General features: G+C 36.8%; 3 protein-coding genes across 4 annotated transcripts; 1 reads left to right on the top strand and 2 right to left on the bottom strand.

Moving 5' to 3' along the window:
• Positions 1 to 2,422: 2,422 nt before the first annotated feature.
• LOC143579871 (protein LAX PANICLE 2-like) lies at positions 2,423 to 10,076 on the bottom strand. Its single transcript, XM_077063050.1, has 4 exons — positions 9,691 to 10,076; positions 9,498 to 9,548; positions 9,342 to 9,414; positions 2,423 to 2,636 (listed from the first exon to the last, which is right to left on the bottom strand). The coding sequence occupies exons 1-4, from the start codon at positions 9,993 to 9,995 to the stop codon at positions 2,475 to 2,477; spliced, it is 591 nt and encodes a 196-aa protein (XP_076919165.1). The 5' UTR covers positions 9,996 to 10,076; the 3' UTR covers positions 2,423 to 2,474.
• A 4,319-nt stretch (positions 10,077 to 14,395) lies between these two features.
• On the top strand, positions 14,396 to 15,259 carry LOC143579873 (uncharacterized). Its single transcript, XM_077063051.1, has one exon. It carries the CDS (start codon positions 14,396 to 14,398, stop codon positions 15,257 to 15,259), a length of 864 nt encoding a protein of 287 aa, XP_076919166.1.
• A 4,010-nt stretch (positions 15,260 to 19,269) lies between these two features.
• On the bottom strand, positions 19,270 to 20,867 carry LOC143579870 (trihelix transcription factor ASR3-like). 2 transcript variants are annotated; one of them, XM_077063049.1, is made up of 3 exons: positions 20,153 to 20,867; positions 19,910 to 19,934; positions 19,270 to 19,835 (listed from the first exon to the last, which is right to left on the bottom strand). In XM_077063049.1, the coding sequence occupies exons 1-3, from the start codon at positions 20,802 to 20,804 to the stop codon at positions 19,562 to 19,564; spliced, it is 951 nt and encodes a 316-aa protein (XP_076919164.1). In that variant the 5' UTR covers positions 20,805 to 20,867; the 3' UTR covers positions 19,270 to 19,561. The 2 variants fall into 2 exon arrangements, with proteins under 2 accessions (XP_076919164.1, XP_076919163.1); XM_077063048.1 differs by having other exon boundaries at positions 19,270 to 19,830; positions 19,902 to 19,934; positions 20,153 to 20,864.
• Between the last annotated feature and the right edge of the window lie 1,833 nt (positions 20,868 to 22,700).

The raw sequence follows: 22,700 nt of genomic DNA, 5'->3' as shown, positions 1-22,700 counted from the left end.
TGACACCCTAAATAGAGAATCTGCATTTTATCTTCCTGCTATATGGACCAATTCGACAGGTTTGACACTGAAAATGTTTTTGCGAATTATGAACCACTGTGAAATTTCGACGGGTCAATCTGTACCAAACCGTTAAATATTTTCGTTAAAGGCTGTTAAGATGGAGGGTGTTTTGGTCATTTTACAAATGAAAATTTGGCGATAAAAATGTGCCATTCTGTTTTTAATTTTTTTTGAAAGCTTGGAAAACCAAGTTGACGCTAAAAATGGCAGTCCGACCACTGGGTATTTTTTTCTTCCCTCCTTCCACCGTAAGATTACCCACCTTCCTCTTCTTTTCCTTTCTTTCTTACCCACATCTTCTTCCTTACCCACATAAACTTACCCACATTATATAATCCACCATCTCCTTCCTTTCTTCCTTACCCGAACCCGTAGCCCCCGTAGCCCCTCCACCGTATCTCCGGCTCAACGTCTATGACTCCCGTGTCTCCGGCTCACCGTCTCCGGTTCCCCGTCTCCGTCTCCCGTGTCTCCGGCTCCCACCGTCTCCGGCACCCGCTCCGTCAAGATGGTTCTAATAGTGAATGTGAACTTCAATAGGGCTCTTTTAGGAGTCCCAATCGAACTCAATCTCCGGATTGAGTTCCGTATCCGAGAGATCACGGGTTGGTTTGTGGTCGACTTAGCCCGCCATAACCAAATAAACTTCCATCGTACGTGGAATTTTGGGTCGCGTCTCCGGATGCTACCCTTATAAAATCCCGAAGCTTATAATTCGGGTGAATAATTAATTATTAGGTATATTATGTATGTGAACTCCCGAAGTTTTGGGTGTTTTGATATATTTATTTTGTGTTCGTGTTATATATATAAAAAAATGTTTGTGTTAATGTGTTCGGGTTGGGTTCGGGTGGTTGGGTTCGTCGTTTTTTAACAAAAAGTTTGTTAAAAAACGAGCCGTTTCGTCGTTTTTTAACTAAAAGTTTGTTAAAAAACGAGCCGTTTCGTCGTTTTTGAACCAAAAGTTTACTAAAAAACGGGCTGTTTCGTCGATTTTTAACAAAAAGTTTGTTGAAAAACGACCCGTTTCGTCGTTTTTGAACCAAAAGTTTACTAAAAAACGACCCGTTTCGTTGTTTTTGAACCAAAAGTTTACTAAAAAACGGGCTGTTTCGTCGTATTCGGACTCGTTTTGATTTTTTAGAAAAAATTGGCCGTAAATACGTTTAAAAAAACCCGATCCTAGAAATAATGCAAATATTATATACAGCATATACATACAGAGCATATATACACAATATATATATACAACATATATATACGGCATACATACTGAACATATATACAACATACATATACAACACATTCTGTATATACAAGAAACTATTTCAAGTGCTTAATATATATTACATATTGTATAGTTTGATTAAATAGTAGTTCAGTTCAACTGGTTGGTGTTGTTTGTTGTTAAATCGGGGGTCGGGGGTTCGAACCCCACCCACTACATGAAATTTGATATTTAGTTTTAGGTTTAATTATAGACTCATGGGTAAAAGGGTAATTTCACCGTTTTTTGTCAGTCAACTCACGGTCAACTGACGGCAAGGAGTCAGATTAACCCGCTGAAATTTCACAGTGGTCCATAATTCGCAAAATCATTTTCAGTGTCAAACCTGTCGAATTGGTCCATATACCAGGGAGACACAATGCAGATTTATCCCCTAAATATGTAACATTACCATATTATTTACTCGTGATTTGTTGTTTTATTAACGGACCCAACTCATTTAATGTCAAAATGTAGTTATAAATTGGCAACCAACGTTATTTTGTAAAAACATATTTACATAGTTTCTAAATTGGTTTGATTCTAATAAGTTCCTAGTATGGTCAAATAAAAAGAATAAAAACTAAAAACCCACAATTTCTTGAAAAAGGGCCCCAATATTTTTATTTGTTTAATTTAGGTCTCTAAAATCGTTGAGTCGGCATTGAATGAACTACCCTAATTAGCTAGTCGCATTTTAGCATTTATTACTTCAACTAACATGTGGCGTCAAGCCTCTCTTTTATCTATAGTTATAATGTAATGTGAATGTGCTTGGTATTATGATGCAACCTTGGGTACTATCACATAATAAAATTAAGCTAACACATAATTAAGTGGCACATGAATTACAGTTCTTTTGCTATTGGTTTGAAGTGATGCCAACACTGAAAAAGTAATAAATTAAATATATGAAAATTTCTATGATTTTACAGTCGTCTTATAAACGTTTCCCAAACAAAACCAGGCTAGTTGTTGTAACTTGAAACAAATCTCCTTTGATCGATCTTACTACTACAAAAACACTAACTCAAAAACAAGTAAACAAAAGATCAACCCAGCAAATTAATTAACACATGCATGCATCAATATTTAAGGGGACAAAAAGTTCCCCAATGTTACAAATTATGTTGTGAGTGTTGGGTCATGCAATTCTACCATAGTGTAGCACCATAAGATGGTCCACTGAGGCCGCGGTGGAGTTTATAAACACAACATCCTTCCTTGGCCTATTCCATATGTTATCTCTTACATGTTGCAGGCTCAAAAACGGAAAAAGTTGTTGTCCTTTACATCTTATTTCTGTCTGCTTTCATAAATATAACCAAGGAGAATCATGTAATTAGTAGCAAAATTTAATGATGGTGGTGAACATGAAGCTAGTAAAGAAGATGCACAAGTATCTGATGTACAATTACATTATCATTGCGTATGCATGAGGTAGGGGTTTGTCATGGGATTATGGATGGTGGGTCCTACCCATACATCTAACTCGGCTCAAAAGGAAGCTACTTTTTGTCTTTTCATACCTAGGACCCAATAACGTAACTTGCCATTCACACACACAAAAAACATAAATGATTTATTCGTATTGTTACAAAGGGATCCTAAACTGATTTATTAGCTTTATATGTAGAGAGTTCACAAGCTACATATTTAAAATATTTGGGAAAATGATCAAAATGTTTATTTGGTTGGTTAATGTTAGACCTAATGTCTATGTAATCTATTGATTTTTAACATGTTAACCCTAAAACTAGTTGACTCCCACTTTTTATTTAATCATTACTTGATGGTAAGTATTACCAATTAGATTCTAACACATGTCCAAAAGATCTCGTCAGAAACCAAATAATCTCATCGAAAAAGGAAAAAACTGTCAAAAGTCAAAATAATCTCGTGGGAAGACAACATAAATCTCGCCAGACGCCAAAATCGGCTCTAACAGTTTCATAAAAAATAGTGACACGATGGTTTTTTGACGCATCACATAATTTGATCGGTTAAAAGCATGTTTAGGGTTGAGTTGAAAACAACTTATTGTCTTATTGGCTTGAAAACACCTTAAACGCATATTGGCTCGATGGAACTTTTAGGGCATGTTTGGGATTTAATTTGAAAATTGTTTATTGACTTATTGGCTTGGTTTTTCAAAAAGCCAATAAGTTAAAAAAAATATTTGGCAAACACAAAAGTCCCTTTTATTTTAGTATTTTAAATGGTTAAAAAAACTGTTTTCAAAAAGTCACGAGAACTCGTCTTGAAAAGTCCAACAGTTTTCAAACTAAATCTCAAACATGCCCTAAAAATTTTATCGAGTAATGATTAAATAATGATCAGGTCACCAGAATTTATGGTGAACATTTTTTAAAAATTGATCAATTAAATGAAAATTTTGTCAACATCAACCGATCAAAAGTAACATCTTGTTAATTATTCCAATATATGCAATATAAACCTATATATACCATGGTTGATAAAAATGTTGAATGGGCTTCACCTTCCGCCACGATCGATACTTTAATAATTAGACCGCAATCATCATGCAGCCATTAGACTAATTTCTAATAATTTATCACGTACGTAACTTTATTAATTCTTTAGACCAAATGCCGAGGAATATTAATATATACTTCTATTCTCAATTGCTTTATTTTGTATCCAAAATATACAAATATATCATCATCATCATCATCATCATCATCATCATCATCATCATCATCATCCAATATCATGCCCGTCTCTCTCTCCAACCATCCATTCCATCCCACATGTGCCAAACTTTATATATGTAAAATCAAAAGACATTCTTCTAATCTAAACCGCTTAGACCAAATGTAGTGGGCGCGAGATTGGGCGACAAAAAGGCGTGAGGGGGCTAGAACCCCCCCCCCCCCCACGATTTTTGGGCGATTTGGGGCGGGGGCGGATTGTTATTATCGCCTAAACTTGTGAGTAAATAATATTTTATTAATGTGACCGTTGACAACGGTAAAAAAAATTAATTAAAATAATATATTACATATCTATATAAACATATACATTCTTCTCCATTTCATATCCTTCTTCTTCATTTCATATCTATATAAACATACACCTTCTTCAAAAAATCTAGCAAAATGAATCCTACAAACAACCCGAACCAACCGAAACCCGTGGAACTAACCGCTATCATAACAGAAATGATCAAAAAACACGAAAAGTCTGTCGAAGAATTCAACGATGCCATAAGAGAAACCAACAAACAACACGAAAAGATTGCCGCTATGTTGAAATTGAGGGAAATGAGTAAAGAATACGAATCTCTCAAAGCGGTCGGGTTACACGAATAGGCCGCATTATTGCAACGACAACGAATTGAAAAAATGCGCGAATATTATGAATATTAGTATTTTATTTTGTTATGTTTTTTTATATTTTTAGTTATGCTTTTTTTAGTTATGTATTTTTTTGGTATTTCTTTTTAATTTTAATGCATTTTTATTTAATTATTAAAAAAAATTGGTTTTTATTTAATTTTTTTAATTATAAAACGAAAATAATAAAAAAAGATACTGTGGGTTTAACTTGTAGCCCCTACACTATTACACCCAAAAAAAATTCACACCCTTTGTTGACTGGGCGCCACGTGTCACAATTTGCCCCCAATTGTAGCCCCTCCACTACACATAGCCTTACTTTACACTCTTGATTCTTTGTGGATGCATGAGTTTTCATATTTCTTAATCTTTGTAACTATTATTTCGAACAAAGAGAGAAAAAAGAAACCAAATACGTATTATTAAGAAGTTACATGCATAATTTAAAACTTAAGTATGTTTTTGTAAATTTATTTTTAAAAGACTTTTATAATTTATACACACACCTTGCATTTGGGAAATTACCAAAGTAGATATGGGTGAACATTTTTTTTTAAATTAACTTTGACTTTTAGCTTTCAACCGACCCTCTAGACATTTTCTTCCAACGCAATCAGATTGTGCCATGTGTGACAAGTCGACTAATCTTATAAGCCACCTTTTGAATGCTTAAGTTTATATAAAAAAAAAGTTAGGGTGGCCCACCTACTAACCAGTCATTACTTGACATGTGTTCCAAATAAGCCTACAACTCCATTTTTTTAGTCGTCTACAAATAGACAAAAGAAAGGACGTCGGCTTGGCTCCTTTTAGCCTACATGCAAACGCCTAAAACACCCGGATTAGTAGGCTAAATTTAGTCTACTTGAGACATGTGTCTAGTATCAAGTAATGGTTGGTCAAAAGCTGCCCCCCACCCCACTCCGTAACTTTTTAAAAAAAATCAATGCCCAAAAAGTGGCGACTAAGCGGATTAACCTCCTTAGCCAGCTATGCTTACGTGACAAACTCGCATCAGACTAAAATAACGATGGTTATATAGTTGTAGACTGGAGTTCTATATCTATTTTAGTAATAAATGCAGTCAAAGATATCTATTTTGGTAAATTTTTTTGTGTTTACGTTGAAATGCATCACTTGATAAAACCTTATAATATAAGTGCTTGCTTTGAACCACAATATCATCATCATCATCATCATCATCATCATCATCATCATCGTACTCAGTATATCCCACCAATAGCAAAGCTATGGTAGGGTCTGAGGAGGGTAAGATGTAGACAGCCTTACCTCTACCCTATAAGGATAGATAGGCTGCTTTCGGTGAGACCCCCGGCTCGATAGTAGTTTTGCATCAAGCCTTGGACATAAGGCACATAGCACTCAATCATCGGGACACCGGCTGATCGGTGCATGTACCCTTGTCTTTCGGTTATCAACGCCACTACATGATGCCTGATTAACCGTCCGTCACTTTTAACGTTATTTTCACGAGATTAGTAAAATAACGTCAAAATTAGTGCAATTTCACTTTTGCCCACCCGAGGGTTCACACATATATACATCATATGTGCGCACCACAAGCAGGGCTATTAAACCACAATATATATTCTATAAAAAGTTACAATTAAGTAGCTAGGTCCCAGTTGTGGGGGTCCTATCAATTGTCGATCTATATATGTATTAGTGGTAGGATGCGAAAGCATGACGAAACTAACGCATGCACCAAATTCGATCTCTACATGCATCTCAACTTGAACCAAATATTATTCTCAAACCCTAACACTACATTTGAAGTGGCACCAACCATTCATAACGGGACATTATGAAGGCGGATATAAATCCTCTACACCATCCCCAGTGCATTATAGATTTATGGAGGTGTGAAGGGCATGTGTATTTCTACAATAACGTTCATATGTGTGTTGAAATGGTAATAAATGATGCACATTAAAGAATATCATCAGTTAGCTTGAATATATATAATTATTTAGATATTTGGATAATATCATAATAATATCATCAGTTAGCTTGGATATATATAATTATGATGAATTGCTAATGAACCAATTATTTGGTTTTTATGGCAAATTAATTAATGGTTGGAATTGGCATCATGGGATTAAGGAGGCTGTCTTCCTCGAATCTTTACGTTGCTAGCTAACTAATGTGTTTGTTTTATATACTAATAATATATATAATAACAATCTAATTGTAACACCCACCCAGAATATATACTTATATAGTCAATCTATATATATAATTCCTTCCAAAACAAGTAACTAAGAAGCCTTAGAAACTACAAAACATAACTAAAGTCAAAATATTTAAAAAGCTTTATGTATCATCGATCCTATCCATGTGTCTCAATCATACAGGGGATCATTGAGTTATTATATGTACGCCATATGAGTTTGACTTCCAATCTTAAACATTAATTTAAGCTCTAACATAAAAATACTACTTAAGATATCCAAACTAATTCTGTTAAGTATGCCAGACAGAATGTTTTATATATTTATACATATAACCGAACAACACGTATTATATAAATTTATGCATACCATACTTGTATATATAAAACCAGCTATTAAGCAAATATAAATATTGCTTTCAAAACTTTTTTTTTTCATTATATGCAAGTGTTCTTTGATGCTATCAAATTAGAAATAGTTAAAAATTCGTAGACATAGAATCCTAGATGGATAGATAAAAAGAGAATGTAGAGATAATGATATATATGGTTGTAGGAAATGAGACAAGTATTGACAGACTTTGTTATTGTTGGCATGTAGCATGCATGTGTTATGTGTTGCAATCTCCCCACCTACTCTTAATTCCTCCCCATTATTTAGTGAGTAATGATATGTTTTTTTTTTAAATTAATATTCGAAAATCATTGTAAGAGAAGACATGAACTAATAACAAATGCCAATTAGAGGGGTCATTTTAGACAACTTTTCTAAAAAGTATACCAATGTTCTTAATTAATTTCTCTTCTTTTAGCCATTTTGTTTGTAAGAACTCATTTGTTTCTGATCAATGCCTTAGTAACACCATTGAGAATAGCTTGATTTTAAACAAATAGTTATACACGTGTTTGTGAGAAGAGAGTACTATTAAGGTTATGAACACCGGTATTTTTCATAGCATTGGTACTCCGTTCTTTTAAATATAAAAGTTTTTTAGACGAGTCTTCAAAGCTGACAGTGGTGTGGTCGGCGACCTTGACCACCAAACTAACTAGTCTGACCATGAGTTTGAGAAGCCGAAGGCTAAGTGTACGAATTACAGGCAGCCGACGATGTAGATGTTCCATGTAATGAGGTAAGAAACAACTCATGGCTCTCTGTATGGGTTGTGAGACGTTGAAGAGGAGGACGAGGCCGGATGAACAACTAGTTGAGCAGTAGAGAAAGTTTCAAACTCGAGTCCAAGACCACATAAAAACTAATGGAACTTGTTGGACTCATCAACAATCAGTTCATAGTTGATTGCATAGGGCTTTAAATTGCTCGTGGCAAAATAAACATTATGAGGAACACAACATACATAAGAGTATATATATATATATATATATATATATATATAATGACAAGCTAACCAGTGGCGAAGCTAGGACGAAGATGTCGAGGGGGCCGGGCAGAAATACACATTAAGAAAACCGTAAACGGAGGGGGCCGAGATCAAATTTTCGGTTAGAAACGGGTAAATTACACTACATGCATATAAAAAATGTCAGACGAAAACGAGTAAATTTGCACTCTGCATGAAAAAACAGAGTAGCCCGGGGCCACCCCTAGCCCCCAACTATCCTTCGCCTTGAAGCTAACCACACTACTAGAAAACTGGCGTTCACTATGACCAATTTCTGAAAATCTCATGAAATTCAAAAAGAAATAAAAAATTGTTATGTTAAAGTCACTTATAAGTTTTTATTAAAGCTTGATGTTGTATGACATGTTGTATGTTATCATGGTTTGATCGTGTAGTCTATGAAACTTTACAGTAAACCATAATGGAAAACATTTATTTATATATCATGATATATATTTATATGTAAGCAACACACCAAGCACGCTAGCTAGCTATTTACTTGGGCAAGCAATTCGTTGATGGTGGCACGTAGTTTTCAACATTCCAATATTAATTAACTTGAGCCTTACACGATATGATCTTCCCTTCAGGTTTTGCCAAAGGATCTTATGTTACTTGCCATCGAATACACCGATAATTAGCCAAATTAAAACACACACATATATGTATCTATGCATGTATCGATGATTCAATCTCTTAATTAACCATATATTACTATTATTAATTATAGTATTAATTACCATACCATGAAGGCTACCTAGAAATGTACTTGATACCTAATTCTGATGTTACATAACATGATCATAACCAGAATACTTTCAGTCCATTTTAATTGGTTCTCATGTTTCTTTCACCAACCATATTCTATACACCTTAGCATACGATATATAAATAAAAGGAGACGATTAATTAAGAGTTAATTAGAGGAAGGCGTGTGTAAAATATACGAGGACTTCCTAATGATCTCTACCGGGTTGTGGTTAGATGCATGTTATATATTTGTGTGTGTAGTACTCAGAAAATTAAGATAATATATGGGATTAATTATGTATTACCTCAAATTCGCCATCCAGTTTGAGTTTATAAACCAAATACTTGATTAACAATCCAACAGTCGTCCCTCCATCCCTGTGTTAATTAAAATAAGGTAACGATTGATATATAAGAGTCACACGGATGAGTTTGTGTTCTAAACATGTTTTGTTACTTACTTGATTCTAAGGTAACTCTTTTGTACTTGAGGCAAATATGGTTCTTTTGTCCTGCATTTATTCAATAAGAAAAACCCAACAACGCCAAGATTAATAAGTACTTGACATTAATTCTTCAATAACAATGAATGCTTAAATTAATACTTGGGTTTTCAAAGGTGTGTGTTTAGCTGTTAAAAAAATTACGACTTACTGGGTTTGAGATGCTTGAAGAATAAACCAAACACCAGAATAAGGTCTTGGGGGTGGATCCACCACTCTGAAGTCTATACGGAGTGGTGGTTGCCCTAAAGATGACGGTGTAGAAAGAACGGTTAGTGGCAAATAATTATTATTATCGTGGTATTGTTGATGATGGGACGAAGATGAATCAATAGCAGCCGCCATCCTTCCTCGGTGTGGTTGCAAAAAAAACATAGGTGGTGGTTTTGTTATCGACCTAAAATCTGTAACTTGAAAACTAAGTTGTTGTTGCTGCTGTCGCTGGTGCTGGGGCATTGTTAAAGTTAACGACCATGTCTCATGACCACCAATGCTAGTACTACCCGGTAATGATATTTGGTGGTTGTGAGAGGCTGAGGGTGACCACTTCCTAGACTCAATCTAAGCCATCCTCCATCTTCCTCTTCTTCTTCTTGATTAATATTATTAATATTAATATTAATATCTTTGGAGCTTGATCCTTCACTGCTAATACTAATATTATTCTCGGTTCGATATCCATCCTCAGCCATCGGATCGGATCGTACGCCTGAAACAGTCATAATAACCACCCAAACTATTATCCTTGCTAATCATGTTGAAAAACATATTACAAACCCACCCCCCTTGAATACATGCAACTTGAAGAAACCCATAGATAACAAAAGAAGAAATTAATATAAAGTTAGAAGCATAATAATATTCCCCATTGACCAAGAAGAAAGTTTTTTAGAGCAAACTTTTTTGAGAAACAGAAACAAAGAGAGGGTTTTGTTATTAAATTCTGTGTAGAAATGGAGATGGTGTTGCTTTCTGTTCCATTAAATAATTGTTCTCTTTCTTAATACATAAAACAACTTTGTTTTTATTTTTTTCAAACCTTTTTGGTCCTGCCACGTAAATACATTTTCTTTTCTTTTTCTACAAAATTCTATTCGTGATGATTTTTAGACCTATTTTTTCCATGCTCCAGATTGATTGTTACCATGAAAATGATTATAAGCAGAAAAAAAAATCAACTTGCTTTTTCCAAAAAGATGCAGATGATAATTACATTAATTGTTTTATTTTTGCCATGTTTGACTTTTAGTGGGAAACTTTGTCAAAGAATCAGAAAATTAGGGTACGAATTTCCGAATATATGTAATAACAAGTAGCCACAATTAATCATTCACTTCTCTGATCCTTAAAAAAACTAAAAGTAAAAGGTGACAATGTTGATTATTACTTTTCAATATTTATTACTGAAACTAAAAAAGTATATACATTTTCGTCCCTGTGGTTTGCTACTTTCGCCACTTCAGTCTAAAATTTGTATTTTTGTCAATTTAGTCCTCATAGTTTTAAATATTAGCCAATTACGTCCTATCCGTCTAACGGCATCCAGCTATGCCGTTAGTTCAAGGGTATTTTTGTCTTTCTCCTTTTTATTTTGAGTTATTGGTCATTTTCGTCCCTGTGGTTTGATACTTTTGCCAATTCAGTCCAAAGTTTGAAATTTTGTCAATTTAAGTCAGTTTTTTTTCTATAACCCTAGAGAGCATTATCCAAGCCCAAAACAAGTCTGCATTTACTCTGTCGACAACAGTAATCATACCCCCTCCTCTCGTATTTAGTTTCTAGACGGTTCCTAAACTCTCCCCCATGGTGGAATTCAATGGTAAAGTGGTCAAAGCAATTCTATGAAATCGAATTGTACGGAAAAAACTAAAAATCGTTTCTTTGATGAATGCATAATATTTAGGGTTTAGAGATTAACATATCATAACGAAAATCTGGGTCGTAATCAACTATTATACATTAATCAACAAAACAATTTTTAGTTTTTTCTGTATAATTCGGTTTCAGGGAATTACCTTGACCACTTTACCATTGAATTCCACCATGGAGAAGATTTTAGGAAATGTCTAGAAACTAAATATAAGGGGGGGGGGTATGATTACTGTTGTCAACAGAGTAAATGCATACCATTATTTGAGGTTGCTCGATGGTTTTGGGCTTGAATTATGCTCTTCAGGGTTATAAAAAAAAACATAAAAAATAAAAAAAACTGAATTAAACTGAACATTAAATTGACAAATTTTTAAACTTTGGACTGAATTGACAAAGATATCAAACCACAGGGACTAAAATGACCATTAACTCAAAATTAAAAGGAGAAAGACAAAAATACCCTTAAACTAACGGCATAGCTGGATGCCGTTAGACGGATGGGACGTAATTGGCTAATATTTAAAACTATGAGGACTAAATTGACAAAATTAAAAATTTTGGACTGAAGTGGCGAAAGTAGTAAACCACAGGGACGAAAATGGCCATTAACTCATATATATATAAAGGATTTAGTTTGATTATTCGTTTATTCATATAACCTACACATGTATAATTAGTTCTTTGTATGTTACGTTACAACCGGTAGGGAATCATTTAATCTTTCTTATGTAAGCAATATACGTGACAAAGTAATAAAGAACTCATAGAAGAAGTTAATGTACGTATACTCAAGGATAAAGTAAAGAGGTTATGTATTATATGTTAACGAGTTGGATCAACATCAATTATACACTTGCTCAACATACTCCAAAATTGAATAATCAAGTGACTCCTCAACATTCTTTGTATGTTACAATACAGGTTCCTACTAAAAATACTCAATCCGCCTCATTCACTATTCTCATAAGTCTCGCTGATCTTGAAGCTCTATTGACTTAACAAATACTATGTTGATCTCTCTATTGACAAGCTTGCCAAATTTTCGAAATTACAAACTAGCTCATAAATAATGAAATTAAAACTATAAATTATAATGTAGACTATACTAATCATTGATTTACGCCATTATGCTAGATATGGAAAAGAGTTCAAGCTTGTAAAATTCAGGCGAAACTCTTGATTGATGAAATGATACATAAATGATGGAATTCGGGTTCAACTGTTCAGTCAAGTTGCCTTAGGCTATTTGCCACATGATCCACCGGTCATCGCACCCTAACTATAATTGTAGCAACAGTTATGCGTGTTTGAAGTTTGTGTCTTTTCTCCCATGTTACCCAATAGTCCGTCAATTTTTGGATTAGCTCCTAATCATTTAATATGAAGAGATAAATGGAAAATAAAATCATAAAACCTTAAGGACAACAGCATCAACAACAATGTGTGTGTACAACAAAAGATGTAGAAATATTTACTATGGTTTTTTTTTTCGGTTATTTTCCCTTAAATTTAAAAATAGAGTTGAGATGTGTGATAGAATATGAATGCCCTTATAGCTTTTTCACCATGCCTTGGATTTGAGCAGTTGTTGGTATACATCTACATCGCTACACGCCTAATGGAGGGTCACTTTGTGCCATAGTATTTATTACAAAGATCAACATCCAGAAGAAAATAAGAAAATTGTACACTCATAGTTTATTTATTATTAATTAAGCATGAAGTTAAAATAAATTGCTTTGGTAGCATGCATGAAACGATTTTTTGGATGCTACATACACATAAATAATATACATAGGAGAATTGGTAAAATGAATTAAGATATTATTATATAAGTATGAAACTGAAAATTAAGAGCAACATGTAAAGCAGAAGGTTAGTGCTGAAATTGTTTGCTAGGAAATGATGACGCACGATGATGATATTACCTGTCTTGGTTATTTTTAATTATATCAACATGTATACATATATAATTAAAAAATAGTTAAAGAGTCATATAATTAGTTATTAATGGTGGTGTATGGATTGGCAGCACATCGTGGAGGTTGTTTGAATATAATAAAGAGGGAATGATTGTGTTTAATTCCCTGAGCTCTAAGCTGGAACAAAGAACCAGGAGAGACCTTTTCTACTATTTATTATATACCAACCAAAACTTGCCTTTTTTTTTAACGACGAAAACATTTTATTAACCATCAAATGGTATAACAAGTGACTATCCGGCCAAACTAACAAAAACAACCACTCGATGGAAAACAATTAACAAAAACCAAAAAGCTAAAAACACCCAAAAACATGTCTAGTATAGTATGCGTGTGATATAATTAACCCCCGTCTTAATTAAAATGTCAGTTATCAATATTTTTCTAACTTCAACTAAATAATAGAACGCCTTTTTATATATACAAATAATGTTTGAATCTAGGTCTGTCTTCGAGATATTTCGGATGCCCCAAACAAGTATTAACTAAATTGGAACTTTATATATTATTGCAACAAACTGTAACTAATATATTCTATTTAATAATAATAAGTACCAATCTTACCATATTATGAAAGCTCGTGACAACGATTTCTATCACACACAAACTCTTGTTAAACGATATGCATCATCGACTTGTTGGGTGGATAGGTTGGTCTCGTGGGGTGGCTTGGAGGAGATCAAAATTTATCATTATCGTTTTAATTTTAATTTAGTTTATCCATTATCTTGAGTCTATTTTGTTTAGTTTGAAATAGTGTTTGGTTTTGAGTCAAACTGCAGTAGTTGAGTTAAAGTATGAGTCATATGTATGGGTGGAGTTATAAACCCAATAAGTCTATTTGTTCATGCATGCACGTTCTGTTGGTTTTTGTTTTTCCTATTAAATAAAAAGAGTCGCTCTCAAGTTTTGAGCAATATCGCTTTGTTGTGGTTGGCTTTCGATCTTTGGTTTCACTTGTTTCACGTTCAACAAGTGGTATCAAAGCCAAACCCGCGAATCATGTCGGAGTTCCAAGTCGTTGGTGGTGTGAAGAAGTTGAACAACTCGAACTACAATACATGGGCGACATGTATGAAGTCATATATGCAAGGGCAAGATCTGTGGGAAGTTGTCAATGGAGAAAGCACCGTGGAACCGAGGAACGATGTGAACGGGGCTACTGGGAAGTGGCGAGTGAAAGTCGGTAAAGCCATGTTCTACTTGAAAACAACAATCGATGAAGAGCTGTTGGAACATATCCAAGATCTCGAAACACCGAAACCGGTATGGGATGCGTTGGCTGCGTTATTCTCTAAGAAAAACGATACCAAACTCCAACTTTTGGAGAATGAGTTATTGTCAATAAGCCAACGGGAACTTACGATACCCCAATACTTTCACAAGGTGAAGACGTTATGTCGAGAAATTGGAGAATTGGATCAACAAGCTAGGATCGGGGAGGCAAGGATGAAGAGAATTATTATTCACGGGTTAAAACCCGAGTTCCGAAGCTTCGTTGCAGCTCTACAGGGATGGGCGAACCCACCTACGCTTGGTGAGTTTGAAAATTATTTGGCAGGCCAAGAAGCTTTAATGAAGCATACGGGAGATGTTTCTGTTGATCCGCCAAAGGCGGAAGACCAAGCCTTGTATGCCGGTAAATGGAAGAATGGTTTTCGAACTGGGAAGTTTCAAAGTCGAGGGAAGTACAATGAGAAAAAGAAGCCATGGCATAAGAAAGAAAGAGAGGTCAAAGGAGACAAAGGCGAAGATAATAACAAGAATTCTGGTGTAAAGAAGTTTTCATTCAGGTGTTACCGGTGCGGAAGAAAGGGTCACATTGCTCGGAATTGTCCAGGAAAGAATCAAGAAGAAGGGAATTGAAGAGGTAGGTCCCAGCAGAGCCCAGTTGGACCCGCAAGACTCACCTTGAAGAGGAACGTCTGCGCAGAAACCAACTGGATCCGCATGACCAACCATGCTCAGAGACGTGACGTCCTTACGCGCAGTACGCAAGCTGTTCCCGCAGGAAATGCCTCCCGATGGTGAAGGACTCCGCCTGTTCCCGCAGCTTCGGATACAAGCCATCAGGGAAGGCCACCCGCGCAGCAAGGCTACACGCACAAGGCACTTAGCTCTCAATCACTCAGTGTCACCTGAGGGAATGAGCAAAGCCGGGAACAATCCCGCACAAGGGCGGGAGGGGGAATACTCCTGCCCAAATAAGCCAGTCCGTACGATACGGGAAGATCTTCTGTACTGTACCTGACGAGGTATGGGAAAAAGATCTGACTAAAGATACGACAGCTTATTGACACAGTATGGCGAGCAGCATGCTCCTGTACTGTGTCACTATTAGCCGCTGCCTACTCACCAACTACTGCCATACCACGTGCGTAGCCGGCAGTTGGTGGAAAAGGAATAGTACACAGCAGGCCTGGTCACTATCAGCCGCTGCCTACTCACCAACTACCAGCAGGGCACGTGCGTAGGCCACTGTTGGTGGAACAGGAACACTGTTGCAGCCGGCCACACCTCCTTGGAAACCTACATTCGGCTATAAATACCACAAATGGTATGACCATCTCATCTAAACATATCTTATCTTATATCATCATATTATACCTGATATCTGCTCTAGCAATCTCTTAATATACACTTATATTTAAAGAGCAATCTAGTCTGATTCTCACGCCGGAGGGTGGTCACAAGGAGGAACCCCCCCTTCTCAGTGACAAGCTCACGGTGTCTGTTTTGCAGGTTATCAGAAGAACCATCTTCTCAGGGTCTAACCCCTCGTGGGAAACAGCTATCTAACCCCCAGGTTACCAGTAATCTGCCCGGGGTCCGGTTAGTGTTTCTTCAGGAATAATGCGGAAGTCGAACAAGATGATGAGTGGGATGCCGAAGCATACTTCGCTCAAGAAACCATGCTTACACGGCAACTGTTCACCCGAAAGCAAATAAAATTGATGACTGGATTGTTGACTCCGGATGCTCGAACCACATGACCGGCGAAAAAGGCAAGTTATTGAATCAAGTAAAATATGGTGGAAGCAAAGTGGTTTTTGCTGATAACTCAAAACATTCGATCGCGCATATTGGAGATGTGGCGTTTCCGGCCGGTTCAAGTAAAAACGAGTTAACACTAAAAGATGTGTATCACGTGCCCAGGATGAAGAAGAATTTGTTATCAGTCCCTCAACTTACTGAAGCAGGTCATTACGTGTTGTTTGGGCCGAACGATGTTAAAGTGTTCGACCACTTTGAAACTCCAAGTAAACCGGTTTTACAAGGTAAAAGAAAAGAGACAATGTATGTTCTCTCGGCTGAATCGGCTTATGCAGAAAAGTCCCGAAGTAACGAAAACTCCGACTTATGGCATCGACGGCTCGGTCATGTCGGGTTCGATAAACTCGACATTATGATGAAGAAGCAAACGGTAAGGGATCTTCCGGATCATAATGTACACCCGGATCATGTGTGTGCTGGGTGTCAGTTTGGCAAGGCCAAACAGTTACCGTTCGAAGACTCGGAGTTCAAGTCAAGCGCTCCTCTCGACCTTATTCATACCGATGTGTTTGGAGCCGTGAAACAACCATCATTAAGTGGTAAGCGCTTTATGATAACGTTTATTGATGATTATTCACGTTTTGTGTGGCTATATTTTATGCAACATAAGTCCGAAGCGTTTGAGAAATTCAAAGACTTCAAGCTGGAAGTCGAACGAATAACAAGAAAAGAAATAAAGGTTCTAAGGTCAGATAATGGTGGCGAATACACGTCACACGAGTTCAATGATTTTTTGAAAAGAAACAAGATTAGGAGACAACTTACGTGTTCAAATACGCCTCAGCGGAATGGTATAACGGAGAGAAAGAACCGGCATTTAGCTGAAGTTTCGGGAAGTATGTTGCACGATAAGAATGTACCAGGAAGTTTCTGGGCTGAGTCAATGATGACAGCAGCTTATGCAATTAATCGGCTGCCACAACAAGGACTGGAATACACATCACCTTATGAAAGAATGTTTGGAAGAAAACCGAGTGTAAAGCATTAGAAAGTGTTTGGGTGTGTGTGCTACGTGTTTATTCCCAGCCATCTACGCCATAAATTAGAGAAGAAAGCTGTTCGGTGTATTTTTGTTGGATACGATCCTCAACGAAAAGGGTGGCGTTGTTTGGATCCAACAACAAAGAAGTGTTATGTCTCTCGTAATGTGGTGTTTGACGAGATGTCGGCTTGGTGGACGTTGAGTAGAGAACCACTACCTGATAGTGAGGTTCTTAAGAAAGAATTGTCACAAATAAAGTTGAGGTTCAATGATGAACGGAATGAGGAAGAAAGTGAGGCTGGTACAAGCCATGAGACGACTAAGATAATTGATCAGACAGAAGCGGATGCGACTGTTACTAGAAGGTCGTCTCGAGAAAGAAGGCCTAACTTGCGGTATGCTAATGTAGCAATGGTTGAAGAACAGGTTGTCGAGCCGGACTCGTTGGATGAAGCGAGTAAGAAAGAAGAGTGGGTCGAAGCAATGCGAGTCGAGATGTCAGCACTAGAAGCAAATCAAACATGGGAGTTGGTTCCTTTACCGGAAGAAGTGAAGCCGATTTCATGTAAATGGGTCTATAAAGTGAAACGTAGACCAGACGGCACGGTGGAACGATGTAAAGCTCGACTCGTGGCCCGGGGGTTCTCACAACAATACGGTTTAGACTACGAAGAAACGTTTAGCCCGGTTGCAAAATTAACAACCGTTCGAACCGTCATAGCTTTGGCGGTAAGCAAAGGGTGGAATACGTGGCAGATGGATATTGATAATGCTTTCTTATACGGAAGCTTAGATCATACCATACACATGACACAACCGGTTGGGTTTGTTAGTTCGAGTAACCCGAATTATGTTTGTAGATTAAAGAAAGCTTTGTATGGTCTACAGCAGTCGCCGCGGGCGTGGTTCGGGAAGATGGCTGAATTTTCGTGTTTCGTTACCACTGAAAAAAATAACGTTAACCATATGCGTTTTAAGCTTAACCAATTTAAAAATTCAACCCAACTAAAGTCCAAATAAAGGTGTAAAGCCCAACCAATAAAACTCATTAATCCTTAAAAACATATATGTTACACTTAAAATAATATATATACACTTATTAGACTATATATCAAAACGTTTAAAAAAATCAAGACATGTTAGAAGCGTTTAAGCTGACAAACGGGATAAACCGAACATTGAATAATCTAAAACGAAACGGGTTTGACAAGATGTTGGCTAGAGTGATATCTTTTTGTGAAAAAAAAAGAGATTAAGTTGTTAGATATGACGGAAAGTTATGATAATCAACGAAACCGAAAGAATATCATTACTAATCAACATCATTTTAAGTTTAAAAGTTTTTAATACCGTTTTGGATATGCTAATTCAAGAACTTGGAAAAATATTTAATGAGGTCTCAACTAGTTTGATAGAAAATATGTCCGGTTTAAATCCTTGTGATTAATTTTATACGTTTGACATATCGAAGATAGTGACATTTTCTAATATATATATATGAATGACTTTATTAATAAAGAAAGGGAGTGTATTTCGGGAGAAATTTGACAGAGTAAAAGAAAATGATTTAATTGCTCGATTTCAAGCTTTTAAAAACTGAACGGGAGAAATTTGCAGCCCATGTGTTTAAACTTATTTATCATCGTGCTTCTATTTTTGTTTAGTATACACTGCATGAAATACGGTTAAACAAAATTTTAAACGTTACCCCTGACATTTGGTTCTAGATCCGTCACTGGGCTCTACCATCAGCATTGCTGCGGTATGTACCAAAACCAGGTTTCGGAACAATCAACATAAGAATATATGATAATGTCTCTTGATGTTAAAGTTCAGCTCATTATCACAAGATCAAAACCAATGACATAAATAAAATATGACCTTGAGCATCTGCCACTGTAATTCAAAAGAGCCAAATGTTTATGGCAAGCAAAGCAAAGCAGGAATGAAAGCCTCAACTATATATAATAATAATAATAATGATCGATGCAAAGTCATAACATTATTGTGTTTATGAACACCCACCTATACCGCCTGCCGCTATAAGCAATCAACTCAAAATATAAAAGAGAAATATCATCCACATGGGAATGGGGCCAATTATATGCACAAGAACATAACCAAACCAAAGACTACAACTTATCTGCAATCCTGGTCATTGCATCTGCAAGCTTATTAAGCACACCAAAAAGACTACTTGCATGATCTCTACGCTGTTCCCGGTCCAACTGCGAGTTTGTGTTCTGAATCTCAAGCTGCGAGCTTAGCAGCCTGCCGTTCCTTTCCATCGCTTCAATCAATTGTTTCTGTAACGATACTTCTTCTGCTTCTTCCGGACGCTTCCTCTTCCTCTCCCTTTCCCTCTCTTGGTAAGTTTCGGGGCCGGGACTACTTTCTTTATCTGCATCAAAATTCAAAAACATTAATCTCAAGTAATAAGTGGATAAACATTATTATTATTAGATTCTTTACCTGCTGCAGCTGGAGGCGGATCATACTGTGTTGCTGCAAAACAACAATTCGCTATTAGCAAAAAAATAAATACGGATTTCGTCATTAAAGAGTTGCTGTTAACAACGGTTTACATCAAGCTGTGCTGCAAAACCTTTTTAAATAGCAAAACCAAGTCGTTTAAAAAGTAAATTCATAACATTAGTATTATACTATTATACTAATGTTATTAATGACCTGTCAGACACGACTAAGTAGCTCTACAACCTCACCTGATATGGGAATAGGAGCGACTTTCTCCGGACTACCATCCGAAAACAAACCTTCATCGGCAGTCGCGGTCCTTCCACTATCAAACACAACTTCATTAATCTCCTCCACTTTAGCTTTATCCTCTTCCTCCTCCTCCTCCTCGGCCACCGAAGGGGCCAACGACAAATTCAACGAGTTATCCTTGTCTCCGTCCGGCACGGCTCTGCCCCCATCCAAAATATCATACACCTCCCTATCGAAAAACCCGGGTAGCTTCCGCTCCCTCCTCAGATCATTCCTCATGACCCAGAACGACTCGGCTTCTTCTTTGATCTGAGACTCCCATTCCTTAATCTTCTTAAAGTCACCGGCGAGGTTACTCCAGCGTTTCCTACACTGGACTGGTCCTCGGTTTACCCCGTGACGTTTACAGTACGAGGAAACCGAAGACCACTTGGGCTCCACTTGGGACGACCCGAAGGCGAGAACCGCGGTCCTGCCTCTGCGGACGCGGTTCTCTGCGACCTTCTTGCCCTGGATGAGGACAAGAAGCTCCTGCCTCGTCCAGCGTGGTAGCCGAGGGGCCTTGGCGAGGTCTTCTTCGGCTACCACGGGGACGGGTGAGGATGAGGAGAGAGTTACTCCTCCTCCTCCTCCTCGCTCGAGAGCCATCGACTCAAGTGCACGTGAGTCGGGTATTAACGGTTACAGTGTAACGGCGTTCCGTTGACAGACAGAGGAAGTAGTCAGGGTTATTGATTATTTGATTTGGATTTGGGGGTGGTTAGTCAGTGCTAATGACTTTTCCTCATCTCCACTTAATCACTTTTCTATTATTATTATTATTATTAGTAGTATTATTGTTATTATTGTTTTTCTTTTATTTAAAAAAAAAGAAGATAATTAATAATAATGTGAATAATAATTAAATTAATTAAAATAAAAAAAATAAAAAAAATAAGATGTGGATTGGGATAGGGACAGGAATGGGGTTAGTCTTATCTCCAAAAGGGCACCCGGCCGCTCAACCACCTTCACTTCCATATATTTAAAGGTCACTTTCTTAATAATAATCATAACCAAGTGTTTTACCTGGCGCGTTGCGTTACGCTAAACTGGTATTTTTGCTTTAAATGGTAAGATTTTATGTGAAATCGGTCGGAATCCATTGTTTTGTGTTGTGGTGGGAAAGCAACAGGAGTTCGGTCGGTATCGGGTTACGAACCGAAGGTAATGCAAAAAAAAAAGTATACACCAAAATACAACAAACTGGCATGTTTAAATTAAGAAAATGCGACGAACAGGCAAATACACGTGTGCAAGAAGTAACACGAATACGTTCGAAATCGATGGACAAAAAAAACTTGCAGCAACAAAGACACGCATGTGGTAGCTGGGAGTTGACACGAATGTGGTCGGAATCAATAGACATTGTCGACGGGTTTTGAGCTGGCGGGGAGACGACGAGTTTTAAGCTAACATAGTGGGGGCTACGGGTTTAGAAACATGTCGTTTTGAACTTTTAATATAGTGACGACGATGGGTTAGTAAGAAGACAAATAAGGAATTTGAATTTTGAAGAAATATATTGAAAATCTCTCTAAAGAGAAACATTTGAGAAATTTTCCCTACTAATAATTATAGCATTCATTCATTTTCATCAAAATAAAACAACGGATATCATTTTTATTTTTAATAATCTGATAACAAAGGATTCTCTTGAACAGTGAAAGACATTTTTATTTTTAGTAATCTGATAACAACGGATCCTCTTGAAAAGAGTTCTACTTTACGACCAGCTGATATTCTTGTGTTTGGGTGGGCAGGGGGGGAACACGCTTGTGTGGATCTTACATTAGTGTCTCCTCTTATTGGGCTTAGAGACGGTGGGTTTGTTGTGGGTTAGGCTGCGTTGAAGGCTGAATCAGACAAAGTTGTTAAACACGAGAAAGCTTGTTTAGAGAATCAACATGTCTTTCTCCCATTTGCTTTTGATACATTTGGTTTCCTGGCCCAGAGGCTGTAAATTTTTTGAGTAGGGTTCAACGTGTTGTACATGGAACCTCTTCAACTCCTAAGTCTCAAAGCTTTGTTTTTAGTAGGATTGGCTTTGCTATTCAAAAGGGTGTAGCGGCGTAGCTTGTTGCCCGTTTGCTTGCCACTTTATTGTAAACGTTTTCTAGAAATGGAAGTTATATGGTTAACAAAAAAAAAATCTGATAACAACTTATGCCGACCTCCCGAATATATAGTTTAACGGACTCTACTTAAAGACACGCATGGTTGGAAGAAAATTAAAACTCAGATTTCACGTATCTTTAGTTACATTCTTAGATTTAAATTTCCTAATTCTTTATCAAAGTTGTTTCTTACTTTATCTTCCTCTTATTTAGTAAGAGTTGGGTAGCCCTAATTCAATACCGATGCAGTAGGTGGGTAGTTCTTCGCCAAGTTCAAATATGATGTCAGGTTTATAGCGGTCCGTGAGTTTTAGCCTAATGGGTGTTATAAACAGCCGGTGACCTCCATCCAATCATTCACTTCACTTGCAGTTGTTTTTAACGTACA

Source organism: Bidens hawaiensis, unplaced genomic scaffold (genome assembly GCF_021521415.1).
Source record: "Bidens hawaiensis isolate Kalapana, Puna unplaced genomic scaffold, B.hawaiensis_p1.1 tig00030046_1, whole genome shotgun sequence".
Lineage (NCBI taxonomy): Eukaryota > Viridiplantae > Streptophyta > Magnoliopsida > Asterales > Asteraceae > Bidens > Bidens hawaiensis.
Note: the sequence above shows the minus strand (reverse complement) of the source record. Positions and strands in the feature narration are given on the sequence as shown.